The following is a 13,647-nucleotide window of genomic DNA, read 5'->3' on the forward strand; positions in this document are numbered from 1 at the left end:
TGACCTACCCCAAGACTTTCAGTAGTTCTCCCACCATTTGGCAGCTTTCTAAGGCTGGATCTTCTGTTATTTTTCTTTTGGTTTTGAGTTCTAGTTAGTTAATATACAGTGTAATAGTTTTGGGTGTACAATTTAGTGATTCAATGTTTCCATACATCACCCAGTGCTCATTACAAGTGCCCTCCTTAATCCCCATCACCTATTTCATCCATCCCCCCCACCTCCTCTTTTTCCCCCCATGGTTTTTCTTAAATTCCACCTAGGACTAAAATCATATGGTATTTGTCTTTCTCTGATTTATTTCACTTAGCATCATACAGTCTAGCTCCATCCATGTCATTGCAAGTACCAAGAGTTCATTCTTTTATGGCTAAATAATATTCCATTGTATATACATACCACATCCTCATCCACTCATTTGTCTGTAAACATTGGGCTCTTTCCATAATTTGGCTATTGTCGATAATGCTGCTATAAATATTAGGGTGCATGTATCCCTTCAAGTTAGTACTTTTGTATTCTTTGGGTAAATAACCTAGTAGTGCAATTGCTGGATCATAGGGTAGTTCTATTTTTAACTTTCTGAGGAAGCTCCATACTGTTTTCCAGAGCAGCTGCACCATTTTGCATTCCCACCAATAGTTTCAGAGGGTTCCCTCTTCTCCACATCCTCGTCTAGGGCTGGATCTTTTGAATACTAATTGCTCTTTGTTTTGTTTTTAAGTTTGAGAGAGACAGCAAGCGAGCACGAACAGGGGAGGGGCAGAGAGAGGGAGATCGAGAATCCCAAGCAGGCTCCGTGTTGTCTGTGCAGAGCCTGACCTGGGGCTCGATCCCACAGACTAGGAGATCAAGACCTGAGCTGAAATCAAGAGCCAGACGCTTTAACTGACTGAGCCACCCGAGCACCCCTGCTAGTGGCTCTTTTAAACGCCAGATTTTCCTCTTTGTCCTGCAACAGGGGAATTTGTTGAGGGGGCCCCCAGGGCTATCCCTCATTACAGTTTGCAGTGCCAGGATGGGGGCTCATTACCTTGTCAGGAAAACTTTTAATCCTGAATGATGTCCTTAGTTTTGTTTCCTTATAGTTGTTTTCTCCATCAGGAAAGGTTATTGGAATACGAGTAAACTACCATAAACAAAACCAACACTAGTAAAAAAAAAAAAAAAAAAAAAAAAAAAAAAAAAAAAAAAAAGGCTTTTCACTTCTAATTCCTATATATTGATATATTCTAGTTTATCCTGTCTTCCTATAAAAGGACTTGAGGCTAATGTTGAAGTGAGGTACAAGGGAATGTAACTAAAGCAATTTGCTAAGGTATGACGTGCCCTGTGTGTGCTGATGAAGAGGGTCTCCTATTTCATAGCCTAGAAAGCATCCCGATGTGGGTCACTTCCAAGCAGTAAGAGGGGTTCTATGATAGACGGCCTTCGTGAAACCTCAGACTACTCCAGTATTCTCCCAACTAAAAACAAAACAAAACTCAAACAATAACAGACAATAGGTATCATTAACAGTGCTTTTATTTACAAAGAATTATTTTTATTTGGCTGTTTGGAAAACCACTAACATTTTTCACTTTAGAAAACATTAAATAATAAACAAGATGTTATACAGTACTTTGGATAACTTCTGTCAGTTTAGTGCAATCCATTATTGGCACCTAAAAGTGACATTTTCAATTATTTCCCCCTTTCCTCTTCACTTGTGCAGTTAAATGACCACAAAGGAAATGAATCATTAAAAATGGATCTAAAGCCATACCATCTGGCCCCTATTCAAAGGCTCACAGATTTACATCCCTGCTCCCATCCTGCCTTCACCAAGTGAAATGACTAAAGATACTCTGTTGGTAATTTTTGTTTTTGGAAAAATAGGTAAATTTGTGGAACTTGGGAGATTCCCATTGACAAATGAAACCGAATTATAGCGGCTGGGTGAAGCAAGGATCCTGAAACTGGTGTTGAGTATAGCATAGCACTCTCTATCAGTGGCCAATTTGTCACACACATTGCAGAGAGAATGCACCAGATTAAAAAACAAAACAAAAAACAACTCTCTAGCCTCTGTTCCTTGCTATGTTCTCTTTAAAAACCTGAACTATCATCCACTGAACAGGTGAAAGAGTTATACTTTTACCAAAAAAAGAAATGAACCCTACCACATTAGGACATCATTGAGATAGGGAAAAAAAAACAAAACCAAAACCAAAAAACAATATTCTTAAAGGAGTATGATGGACAGATATTTTACTGTTTTAATCCTGTTAGGTTTGCCATAAAGGGAGAGATCTTTCAGTGAGCTCCCCATTTGATGGGTCTTTTCCCCCTTTTGATTCTCCTCCATTCGGAGGCTAAGAGGTAAATGCCTAAATTAGACCTTGGCCTCATCCGAATGACTAAGTTCCGAAGATTTTCATTACCTAGTAATAGGATCAAAACAGCTTTTGGAAGATTCTGTAATCTGTCACTCTATCTTGATGTAAGAACATCTTTAACCATCTTAAACACATTTTTATCTATTTTTAAACCTTCGAAGAGGGTGAGGGAGAAAGAAGAGAGACAGGGAGAGGGAGAGAAAGAGGAGAGGGAGAGAGATTAACTTTTTTTTTTTTTTTTTTTTTTTAACAAAGGATTCTAATTTAACAATTGTCCCTGCCAGGAAATGCCCTCTCACACTCCAGTCTAGGCCTGTTTCCTCTTGTTCTATTCTTAGCGCATATGGAGAACAGCTGGTCACCATCCTCTCTGTACCAACCATTCATACACTTGAAAACCAGCAATGGTTTGCCCCTCAGTCTTCTCTTCTCCACGCTGGATAATCCCAGTTCCTTTAATTTTTCATCATAGATCTTTTTTTCCAACCCTTTAATCATCTTTGTGATTCCTGGCAAAAACAGCAGAGAATATTTTGATTACTTAATCAGGAATGAAGTAAAAGCCTCAGGACTAAGTTGCCTTTTAAAAGTTAGGTATTTTTTTCATATATAGGTAACATCGGCAGGGAGGAAATGTGGTTTGGGGGGGGGGTTCCCAGATTTTATTGCTCTAATGTGTGCGTGAGTCCCATTCCAACACATCAATGCATCCAGGCACAGGACCTGCTCCCTGACCCATTCTGACAAGACATCACATACATTAGGAGCTAGACCTGCCTACATGTATGCGGATCTAAAACAGTATGAAAACCTGTCCCAACGGAGCTTCCCCCACACTTTCCCTCACCCTTCCATAAACAGGATCTTTTCTCTGAAACAACCAGAACTTTTACAACATGTTTTACTGATTACCAAAGAGAGCCATGTTATTACGGTAAAAACTGTTGGTTTTAAAGTATACCCTGGAACAGTGAGAGTTTTATATGTAAACTTCAGCTTCTTGTCCACATGAATGGTTCGCTATCCTGTATCGTGATCAAACTCAAGGCCATGAAAAAATTCATCCCTCCACTACCACACCTGACATCTCTTCCAATTTTCTCTTGCTGCCAAAATAAGGTCATGGAACTGGATGACATTTCACCGGGTATTTTTTAATTCAAGAGCTCGCAAGCTGCCTTTTCCCTTGCAACTAGAGTCTGTATATATTAGGAACACGTAACTACTTAATATCAATAGCACATTTACACGAAACACAATACTACTAACAAGGGATTACGTGTCCATTCTACATCATGTCTTTAAAAGAAAAATACAGATAACGAGAATAAATGCATCTTGATAAGTTACACACCCTTCTTTTATAAAGTGAATGGCAGTAAAAGTCAGAGTTCAGGTCAGGCCAGAGCTAACAAGCCAAGGGGAGAAACCAATTTCACAAGCACATTGTACAACATCTCTTAGGGGAAGTCAATACTACTCATGGTACAACACTGAACAGATAACAGAATGGCCATTTGCACAGATTTCCTTTGAAAACTTCTCCCATGGTTTGCTACTGGGAACACCTGTAACCAGAAGGAACGATGGCACAGGTCACATGCCAGGGCCCTTCCCAAAAAAGACACAGGATGGAAAGCAACACCGAAAGCTGGCTTGGATGTGTCTACAGGTGCCCCCTATATTCCAAGGAGGGTGTCACTATTCACTGGAATTGCACAAAAGCAGGCCAGCAAGGTGTGGGTCACCCACCAGACTTTCTCTTGACCCACTGACCCATTCTTCTCCTAGGCCTGATAAGAGGGAGGAGAGGACAGGAGGTGAAGATTGGAAAAAGAAAAGAGCCACAGGGGGAGTTCATTGCTAGTTCGGGAGTTGCTCGCGTTCTTCAGAGCAGTGGCCTTTTCTCAGGCTCACATCATCCAATCCAATCTCCCCAGTGTGGCCACGCCTTTTTTCACCTCTGAAGATGACCTAGGGAGAGAATGCACACACCAGTCAAGCCTCCTCTGCCCCTTCCCAATGCCCATTCGTTTCACAAAATAAAGGCAAACGTTCCCCCAAAACCAAACAGTAAACTTACTCGACAGAAGGAAAGACTAGAACATAGCCAGGGTCACCTGAGGCTTGCCTTTTGGTAGAAACTGAAATCATGAGTAAACTGTTAATCAGACACATGTTACTCTCTAAAAAGCCATTCTGAATGACAGACTACTTCAGTTTAGGAATGTTTATGAAGCGGACACTTTGTGAAAGATTACCAAGGACAGAAGTAAATGAGACAGATATAAAGATGTAGAAATAAGAGCCAAAACTCTGGAAGATCATAATCATGCCGCCTATTGTGGATGTTTGCTGTTTCCTCCTTGGGTTAGGCTGACTTTGTTGGCCTAAAATGGACTCAGACCAAACACCACACTGAAATCACAGTGTTGTTTTACCTACGTAAAGAACAAAAACTTTCTTGTATTTTATCTTCTGTAGATCATCCTTGCTTTTTTAAAAACAGAAACCTTCCTGTGCTAGGATTTGAAATGCCTTTTTTTTTTCCAGACAGTGTTACACTTTTTTTCAAAGAGTACAATAAATCTAAGACTGATAAAAGCTTATATAAATGGAGTCTATCCCTTTTAACATAGTTTCTCGAAACTATATCTGTGGTCACCTATGCATAATCTCCTAATAGCAAGGTTTATGAATAGTAGCATAAAGATGCTCCTCCAAAAACATTATTTCGGCGGGATGCTATAGTGCATCTTATTGCCACCTATGACTTGATTACTTAAGATAAAACTTACATACTCAATCAAAGCTTTTCCCACATCCTCTCCTGAATAGGACTTCCCAAGCATATTGTTCTGGGTTCCCACCCAAGGCTGTTTAACTATGATCTCTGAGGCAAAGGGGAAAAAAAAAAAAGACTTTAAAGAAATACTTCAAAAAAGAAAAAAGAAACACTTTAGGGTAACTCTGAAAAATAAAGGAGTTGAAGAAAAAGGAAAAGCAGCAACAGTTAAGCTCACCCCCTCTGCCCTTTCAAGTTGCTGTTAACTTTTTTTTTTTTCCTTTTCGATTCCTGAATTTTCTTCATTAAAAATAGGGGATTTTCACCAAGGCTGGGGGGAGAGTGGCAGTGATCAGAGGTTGCAACGAAGAACATAAGCAGCAGCAAAAGGGATTAAAGGAAGAGGCAATGAATGAACGGAGCTCTCATACCCAGAAAAACAAAGCTTTGTGCCTGAATTAATGAAGAGAACAAGGCTTCCTCAGATTCAGATCCTACAGTTCTCCTCTGAAAGGAAAACTTCCCAGGCTCTGCCTCCTTCGCAGTTCTACTTACGCTCTTGACGTCAGCCCCTCGCAAGGTGATCTGTGTGTGCCTCCAGCCACGGCCACCATTTCTTCCCCACAGGGCTGCTCCGTGGGCACCGTGTTTTCTCACAAACACCTGGAGCGTGCCGGAGTGCAGCCCAGTCACCTTGTGCCTGAACGACAGGCACAGGTCCCCTGAATGCATGAGGTGGCCGAGAGGTAGCACCAAGCGAGCGGCTTTTCCCCCTGGGCCTTTGGCTCCCGAGACTGTCAGATATTGTCCACCTGGAATGGGAAAAGCAGGGCTGTGTGTGTACGTGCCGACATCCCTTTCTAGCACAGACAGCATGGATGGCGAAACTTAAGTAAGATTTACTTTGCAGAAACTGCAAACTGGGATAGTCCCTTGTACAGAATTCCACATTTGCGGGGGTGGGGAGGGGGATCTTATTTCTATGCCTACTTTAAATTCTATGGTTTGTATTTACAGAAAATACTTGGCTCCTGGAGAGTACAAATTATGGCAAGGACACGATAGATAATTAGTAATCCTAACACCATGAATATTTCCTGCTGAGTATGAGCAGACATACACGGGAAGACACAAGCTCCCCATCTCCTGATCCTCACCAGCGTTTGATTATGTTGTCAAGCTGGCTGGCTGGCTGACTCTAAATTGTCAGGGAGAATTTTCTATGTGGATAATTAACCTCCAGGCAGCAGAGCAGTGATCTAAAGGGGCACTGGATCTGTTTATTCTCTCTTCTCTCCACTTTTTTTTTTTTTTTTAATCTCTAAAGCAAGAAGGGTCCTTTGCAAAGGTCAGTTTTGCTGTTTTTCTTACATGGGAGTACGTCAAATCCCAGGAAGATGCAGAGGTGTTCTGGAAACCTCTACATCTTCCTGGAGCATCAATTTTTTTTGTAGGTAAGTAGCTTAAGACATGTTTATATCAAAGCAAATCTGTAACATTATACATAATTAATATATAGAATGTTTATTACATTTACATGTACACAAATTAATAAACACTTTCAATTTGGACAAATCAGTCTGATGATGTCCTCAGATCTCTAGGGCTACAGAGTTTGCTTCCCCCTATTGTTAGAGTAACCACAATAGTGGGGGGCGGGTAGTTTAAGGAGCAGTGAAGTGGGGGGATATTGCTTCCCAAGAGAGGGAAAGTTGCAAGTAGTATTTGGAAACAGTCCATATACAAGTGACATCCCCCCACCAGCTGTTTTATTACAGCCAACTGAAAAACAACCCTGTGTTTCAGCACTGATTTGTCCGTAAGAAATATGTGGTTGGAATGCTGACCACATGTACCTGTTTTGGTAGAGACACTACTTATTTCTCAGTTAAAAGATAAACCATCCTTTCTTATGCTTAATCTGTGTAAGACAAGATTATTTGGGGGATGTCCTATTCTTCAAGTGACTGCTCTAAGTTCCCTCTGAGCATTCAAAGGACCAAATAGGTGACTAGCATATACTTCCCTGTGCCAGGCTCTTTAAAGGGAACACCTTCAGCCCTGCTAACTGGTCTCTGAAGTGAACATGAATTTGGCTTGTTGTGCACGTGCAGAAACTAAGGCTTGGAGAGGTGAGGGCACCCAAGGGGTCATCTAGCCAGTGAGGGGCAGGAAAACAATTTGCGCTCAGAACTGCCTGGCCTCCTATGCAGCGCCTGCTGCTCTCAGACTGAAATCCCTGGTTTACGGGTTTCTGTCCCCCAGCAGACCGTGAACTCGTTGATGTCAGGACCAACCTTTCCTCCAAACCACCCCGTTTTACATTCCTGCCACATGGTAGGGCTTTGAGGTCATGTGTTGAATAAATGATATTCCAAGAACACAGCAAAAACCTGAGGGGAAATAGGTCCTTGAGGCATGTACTTGACTCAGCGAACACACACATATTTCTTTTCCTCCTGTCCCTGTGCCTTGCCAAATTAATCCAAACAATATTTGGGGCCAAAACATTTAGCTGGGGCTTACATGTCTCCCTGTAAGTCAGCTTTGAATCATCACAGGTATTTGGGTTAAGACTAAGATATAAGGTTATTACAGTTAACCTGCAAGTTTTAAGAAAACAAGGATTACCTTAAGACCCTGTGGAATGTTCGCTAATATCTCTATGCCAGACACTGCAGGCAAACCACGACATCCTGACGAGAGTCAACTAGTCCTTTTGCACAGGTATTTAAAGCTACAGCGTAAATCACGGTGAGCGGAGCGGTGAGCGAGGCCACCACTGCTCTTCCTCTATAGAGTTGCTCTGGGGGAACCAGGTTTTTGTTTTACGTTAAAGGATTCTTTCCCTTTTTAAAAGGAAATGTTACCAGGGTGCGGTGGTAGCTAAGGGAAAAATGGATCTCGTGCTTCAAACAAGTTACCTATTAGATAAAAATTTTACTTCTGATTCCAAAATACTCGTTTAAATATAAAACTATATTAGACACTTTCATGGTTTCAGTTTAAAGCATTATAGTATCGAAAGTGTTTCTTTTTTTTTTTTTTTGAGAAACAATAAATGCTGCAGAACTTGCCAGAAAGTTAGGTGATAAAATTTGAATGTACTTATTTGTAACTCTACACTGGTTTGTGCCTTTACAACTTCAATTTACAAAGACAACAACATAATGTCCATTACCTTACCTATTAATTGTGTGGCCAAAAGAAAATGAGGGGGAGTTTGGCAGTTTTACTTATACATCATGGCCTTGCCGAGAAACCAGCCCAGCTAGACAACTAAGATCATTACAGTTTGCTGGGATTTACCTCTCAAATACAAAGGGCTTAATTTTTTGTTTTTTAAAAAAAATTTTAACGTTTATTATTGAGAGAGACACAGAGCATGAGCAGGGGAGGGGTAGAGTGAGGGGGAGACACAGAATCTGAAGTAGGCTCCAGGCTCTGAGCTGTCAGCACAGAGCCCCATGCAGGGCTTGAATTCACGAACGGTGAGATCGTGACCTGAGCCAAAGTCAGACACTTAACTGACTGAGCCACCCAGGCACTCCAATTTTTTGTTTTTTAAACAGAAGTAATACAGTAATGCCCACTGTAGGAAAAACAGAAGTACAAAAGCATAGAGAAAATTTAAATAAGCCATGATCCCCAAAGCCAGAGATAATTACTAACATTTTAACTTCTGAACATTGTCCTATGGAGATATATGAATGCTAATGCACATGAGTATAAACATTTTCCCAGTGTGGTAACTTCCTTTTTTTCATGAAATATATTAGCCATTTTTCTATGTCAACAAATAGACATTTTTCATAGCTCCAAGTATGCCATTAATAATTTAGCCAGTTTCTTCGTGAAGAACATTTAAGTTTCAAATTTTTATTTAAGAGTTTTTTTTTGTAATTTCAAGTGTTTATTTAAATTCTAGTTAGTTAACATACAGTATTAGTTTCAGGAGTAGACTTTAGTGATTCATCACTTACACCCATGCTCATCATAGCAAACGCCCTCCAAATTTTTACTTTTAAGATAAAAATAGCACAAAACAGTAAGATGAGCAAAAAAAAAAAAATCTGAAAAACATAAAAAGAACCAGGTTCCCTTTTTATCTAAAGAGCTTTACAAATCAAACATGCACAAAATAAAGGGCATCATAGAAAAAAAATTACTTAAATCCTGTGAAAAGTTGACCATCTTTTCCTATAAGAGAAAGTCAAATTAAAAGGGGAGGCCTTGTCACATTTAAATTTGGCAAGGATAAAAGTAATTTAGGGGCAGCTGGGTAGCTCAGTCAGTAAGTGTCCCGCTCTTGATTTTTGGCTCAGGTTGTGATCTCACGGTTTGTGGGATCAAGAGCCCCGTCGGGATTCACACTGGCAGTGTGGGGGCCTTAGAATTCTCTCTAACCCCCTCTCTCTGCCCCTCCCCTGCGTGCACGTGCTCTCTCTCAAACTTAAAAAAAAATAGTTGGGTAAGATCTATTGGGAATGGTTCTTAAATATTATTGGCAGAAGCATAAATTGCTACAACTCTTATGAAGGGCAATTTTGAGAACTTATCAAGATTCAAAATGCTAATTCCCTGTGACCTAGCCATTCCAATTTAGGAATTTATCCTACAGATATATTCAAGCGTATATGAAATGATACACGGACAATCTTCACTGGAGCACTGTTCTGCTGAAATGTGCCTCAGTGGATGGCTGGTTAAATACAGTGTGGTACATCGAAGAGGGAATGGAGTTAACAGCCATAAATAAGAATAAGGGTGTTCTGTTTACAGGACAATCTTCAACAACAATAGCTAATACTGTTTTATTGGTAACTGTGGGCCAGGCACTGCTTTAAATATTTTACATATGTTTAATAGATATTACCATCTCCACTTAAATAACTTGCTCCAAGTCAAAGCTGGTGAGTAGTGGCACTGGGTTTCAGCCCAAGCCTTTGGGCTTCAAAGTCCATGTGCCTCTAAACTCTTCAAAGACAGTATCTTCTGGGATACCTGAGTGGCTCAGTCAGTTAAGCATTGGACTTTGGCTCAGGTCTTAAGCTCACAGTATGAGTTCAAGCCCTACCTCGGGCTCTCTGCTGCCAGAACTGAGCCCTACTTTGGATCCTCTGTCTCCCCCTCTCTTTGCCCCTCCCGGCTCATGCCGGCTGTCTCAAAAATAAGACATTAAAAAAATGAAAGGACAGTATCTTCAAATGACAAAAGCAAGATGCTGTTGTGTAGAAAAAGATCCCTCTGGAAAGATAAGCAAGAAACTAGTTGCATCTGGAGAGGGTAACTGGGAGCCAGGGCTGGGAGAGGGAGCTTGTATTTTCACTGTTGATTTGTTTTTCCATGTTTGTGTATTTCAAAATAATATTTAATGCTGCAACAGACACGCTTGCATGTACATGCTGGCTTGCTATATATTTAAGTGAGTAGTGATCAGTAGTAGACAGAGCATTGAGTCAGCTTCCTTTAACCCTGATCCCCAGAGATTGGGGTTTCAGGAAAAGCCCCCACCCCCATCCCGGGGTCAAGGCTTGACGTTTACAGAAGGGTGTGTCTTCAGGGCCACAGCCACATGCCTGCAGCACATCACATCAGTCAGCAGCACAATCTTCTCTGTCCCTTAGAGGCATGTATTAATTCCACTATCTCACAATTAGGTTGAAGACTGAATGTGCTAAACAAAACCTAATGAGCACCAGGAAGAACAGCCAGCAAATGAATTTACTTTGCAGCTGTTTCTCAAAGTTGTAAGTGTGTTTTAATTGAGGGTTTTCTTAGAGATATTAGCATATGAGAATATCTGCAGATCTGGATCTTGCATAAGAAATGCACATTAAAATCAGTCGTAACTGTGGAAATCCAAATATATATTCCTTTACAAATGGCATAATCTAGATAGAAGCAAGTAAACAATAAGCTTGGTAATTAGGCAATACAAAGGAATCATTTATTAAATTGGTTATATTCTGCTCTGGTCTTAGCTTGTGATACACACACACTCACACCCCTGAACTTCCTAGAAGAAAAATAGGCATTTTTCATACTAAGCTTTAATAGTATTTCCATCAGTATTTGGTTAGATTTTCCCAACATATTCTAAAACGTTTGTCTGCAATTCCACCATGACATATGCCACGCACTGCTGTCCCTTCTTTCACTCTGCCACCCTTTGGTCTTCCATCCACTTTCCAAGCCAGGGCCCTGCTGCTCAGTAATCTCTTTGGGATGACCTGGGGGCATTTGAATCTGAGTCAGAGGCTCTTGGAGGCTGTGTATGAGGTTTTCTAATTCAACCCTTATCCACTGCTCAAAACAACCTCTTGCTGTATGTCACCCAAACACCCCCACCAGGGGAGACCTCCCTATTTCCATGTCATTCTGTTCTTTTTAGACAGCTCTGTTGATTGCAAAGTTCCGAGAGTGAACCAAAACTGATCTTCCTGTAGCTCTTACCTACTGATCTGACTTCTCATCCCCTTGTTGGTGGTCAAGTATTTGAAAAGCAGTCTTGCTCCATCACTTCTTCCCCAAGCTAAACATTTTGGTTCTTCACTTGTTTCCCATAGGCTTCAAGCTACCTTTCCATCTAGGTCATTTTCTTATAAGTGACCTACAATTATCTCTATTCTTTTCAGATGAGAAAGAACCCACCAAAGTGGATTTTCCACTCTGGAAAAAATATCCTATGTCTATGGAAATGACAGTGATGACACAGATTCCACTCAAAAAGGCTTTCACCTCTCTTATTTGAGTAACTTCCCTGTGCATCCTAGCTATCAACAGAAGGGAGGAGGGAAGGGACAAAAGCAGAGAAGGAACATGTTTTACCTGCTGGCCCCTTACGTGAGCCAGTCTGAGCTGGACTGGAGATGAGGGCCTGAGAAGCTCCCCCTGATTGTCCTGAAGTTACCTGCAGCTCGTTATAATACTAAGATTTCTTCCTAGGGGCAGTTTTATGCCATCTTTTGAATATACGATGTATGCACCCGCATGCCTACATGCTAGGCGTGCACAGTTGAACCAAAAAATGCCTATGCAAGCCTCCTGCCCCTTCCCCCTAATACACTGAATGAAAGCTTCCTGTACTCACCCCACGGGGAGACAGTGCCTTGAGAGCTAGCTCCCTGTCTCCTTCCTTGGAACAATAAAAAGTTCCTAATTTTCAACATTTCCTGAAGTTTTCAGTCTGACCCCTAGAATCTGTTTACACTGAGGCACTTCCTCCCCTTCCCACATGTGTGTAGTTGGTTTCTAGACCATGAGCCATACCTTGCACTCACTCTCCATACATTTCACCCTCTTAAATATCGCCTATTGATCTAATGTTTTAGAGCTAATTTTTTTCAGCACACACAGCCACCTTCTCCTTGGGCTCTGAGTCATTCTACTCCGTTTGGCTGGTATGCCTTCAATATGCAAGTTCAAGATCCAATTCATCCAAATTGGTAAAACCTGGAGCAACCCCAGAAGCTCATCCTCCAGGGGCCAGAATCAATCATCAAGAGCTACCCAGTCACCCAAACAGCCATCACTTTCAGTTTGTTCTGTTCTGTCATAGCCAAATGGCCATTCCAAATGTTTTTGTCTACCATGCTAATTTCCAATCCTCTCTCTCAGAGGGCAAGTGGAATTTGGGGCACAACAAATTTAAACATCAACATATGTAATGAATAATAAAAAGTGTTTAAATACTATGCTTTAGAACCAATTTGGTATTTTAATTCTGAAAATCAAGTATTTTACATAGATTTTCTACATAGGATGCCTACATGGAAGTATAATGAATTCTTCTTAGTTTAGCATGAATTACTCTCACAATGTACCTCACTTGAAAGAGTTACTCGTTACGGCCATGAACGGTGTGTACCAGCCTGTCACACATGACTGCTAAAGCTCCCTCATCCTGTAGCAAACTACTTCAGGTCAGTGGTCAGTCAAACCTACAGTCTTGACATCTGCTGATCATAGACAGTGCACCTGCCGGAGAAGGCTGAGGCCACAGGAAGTACAGGGACACCTGGAGGGGAAGTCCCTTGTTTAGCTTTGTGGCATGAGGAAATGTATACCACCTCTGGGCCTCAGGATCTCCTTTGTGAAACAGGACAATATTACCTGCTTCACAGGATAAGAGTAGATTAAATAGAACCAATGAGATGATGAATGAGTCAGGACTACAGTAGATATTAAATACATGGTTTCTCTCTTATTCACAGATATTTGTGACATTAATAATAACGTCATGCCCTGGGGTGCCTGGGTGTCTCAGTCGGTTGAGCATCCGACTCTTGGTTTCGGCTCAGGTCATGATCTAGCAGTTCGTGGGATCTGGCCCCATGCGCTAACAGCAAGGAGCCTGCTTGGGATTCTCTCTCTGCCCCCTCCCCTGCTCTTATTCCAACTCTCTCAAAAATAAACAGATAACGTCTTGCTCAGAGTTAAATGAGCACCTTAAATGAGAAGAGTGTTTGCGGGAGGCAGGCG

The 13,647-nt window shown here is 41.2% G+C and overlaps 1 protein-coding gene across 5 annotated transcripts in view; it reads right to left on the minus strand.

Annotated features, from left to right (window-relative positions):
• Window positions 1-1,506: 1,506 nt before the first annotated feature.
• NPNT (nephronectin) overlaps window positions 1,507-13,647 on the minus strand; it is an 82,437-nt gene continuing 70,296 nt past the window's right edge. For 4 of the 5 annotated variants that reach the window (XM_019416507.2, XM_019416480.2, XM_019416491.2 and 1 more), the window contains 2 exons: window positions 5,719-5,975; window positions 3,512-4,352 (listed from right to left, as the gene is read on the minus strand). In XM_019416507.2, coding sequence (XP_019272052.1) covers window positions 4,242-4,352; window positions 5,719-5,975 — 368 coding nt within the window. In that variant the 3' untranslated portion in view covers window positions 3,512-4,241. Of the gene's footprint in view, window positions 2,888-3,511; window positions 4,353-5,718; window positions 5,976-13,647 lie in introns of those variants that run through there. The other variant, XM_053901365.1, reaches the window with a different exon arrangement.

Source organism: Panthera pardus, unplaced genomic scaffold, assembly GCF_024362965.1.
Source record: "Panthera pardus isolate Hobbes unplaced genomic scaffold, ASM2436296v1 HiC_scaffold_13, whole genome shotgun sequence".
In the NCBI taxonomy this organism is placed as follows: domain Eukaryota; kingdom Metazoa; phylum Chordata; class Mammalia; order Carnivora; family Felidae; genus Panthera; species Panthera pardus.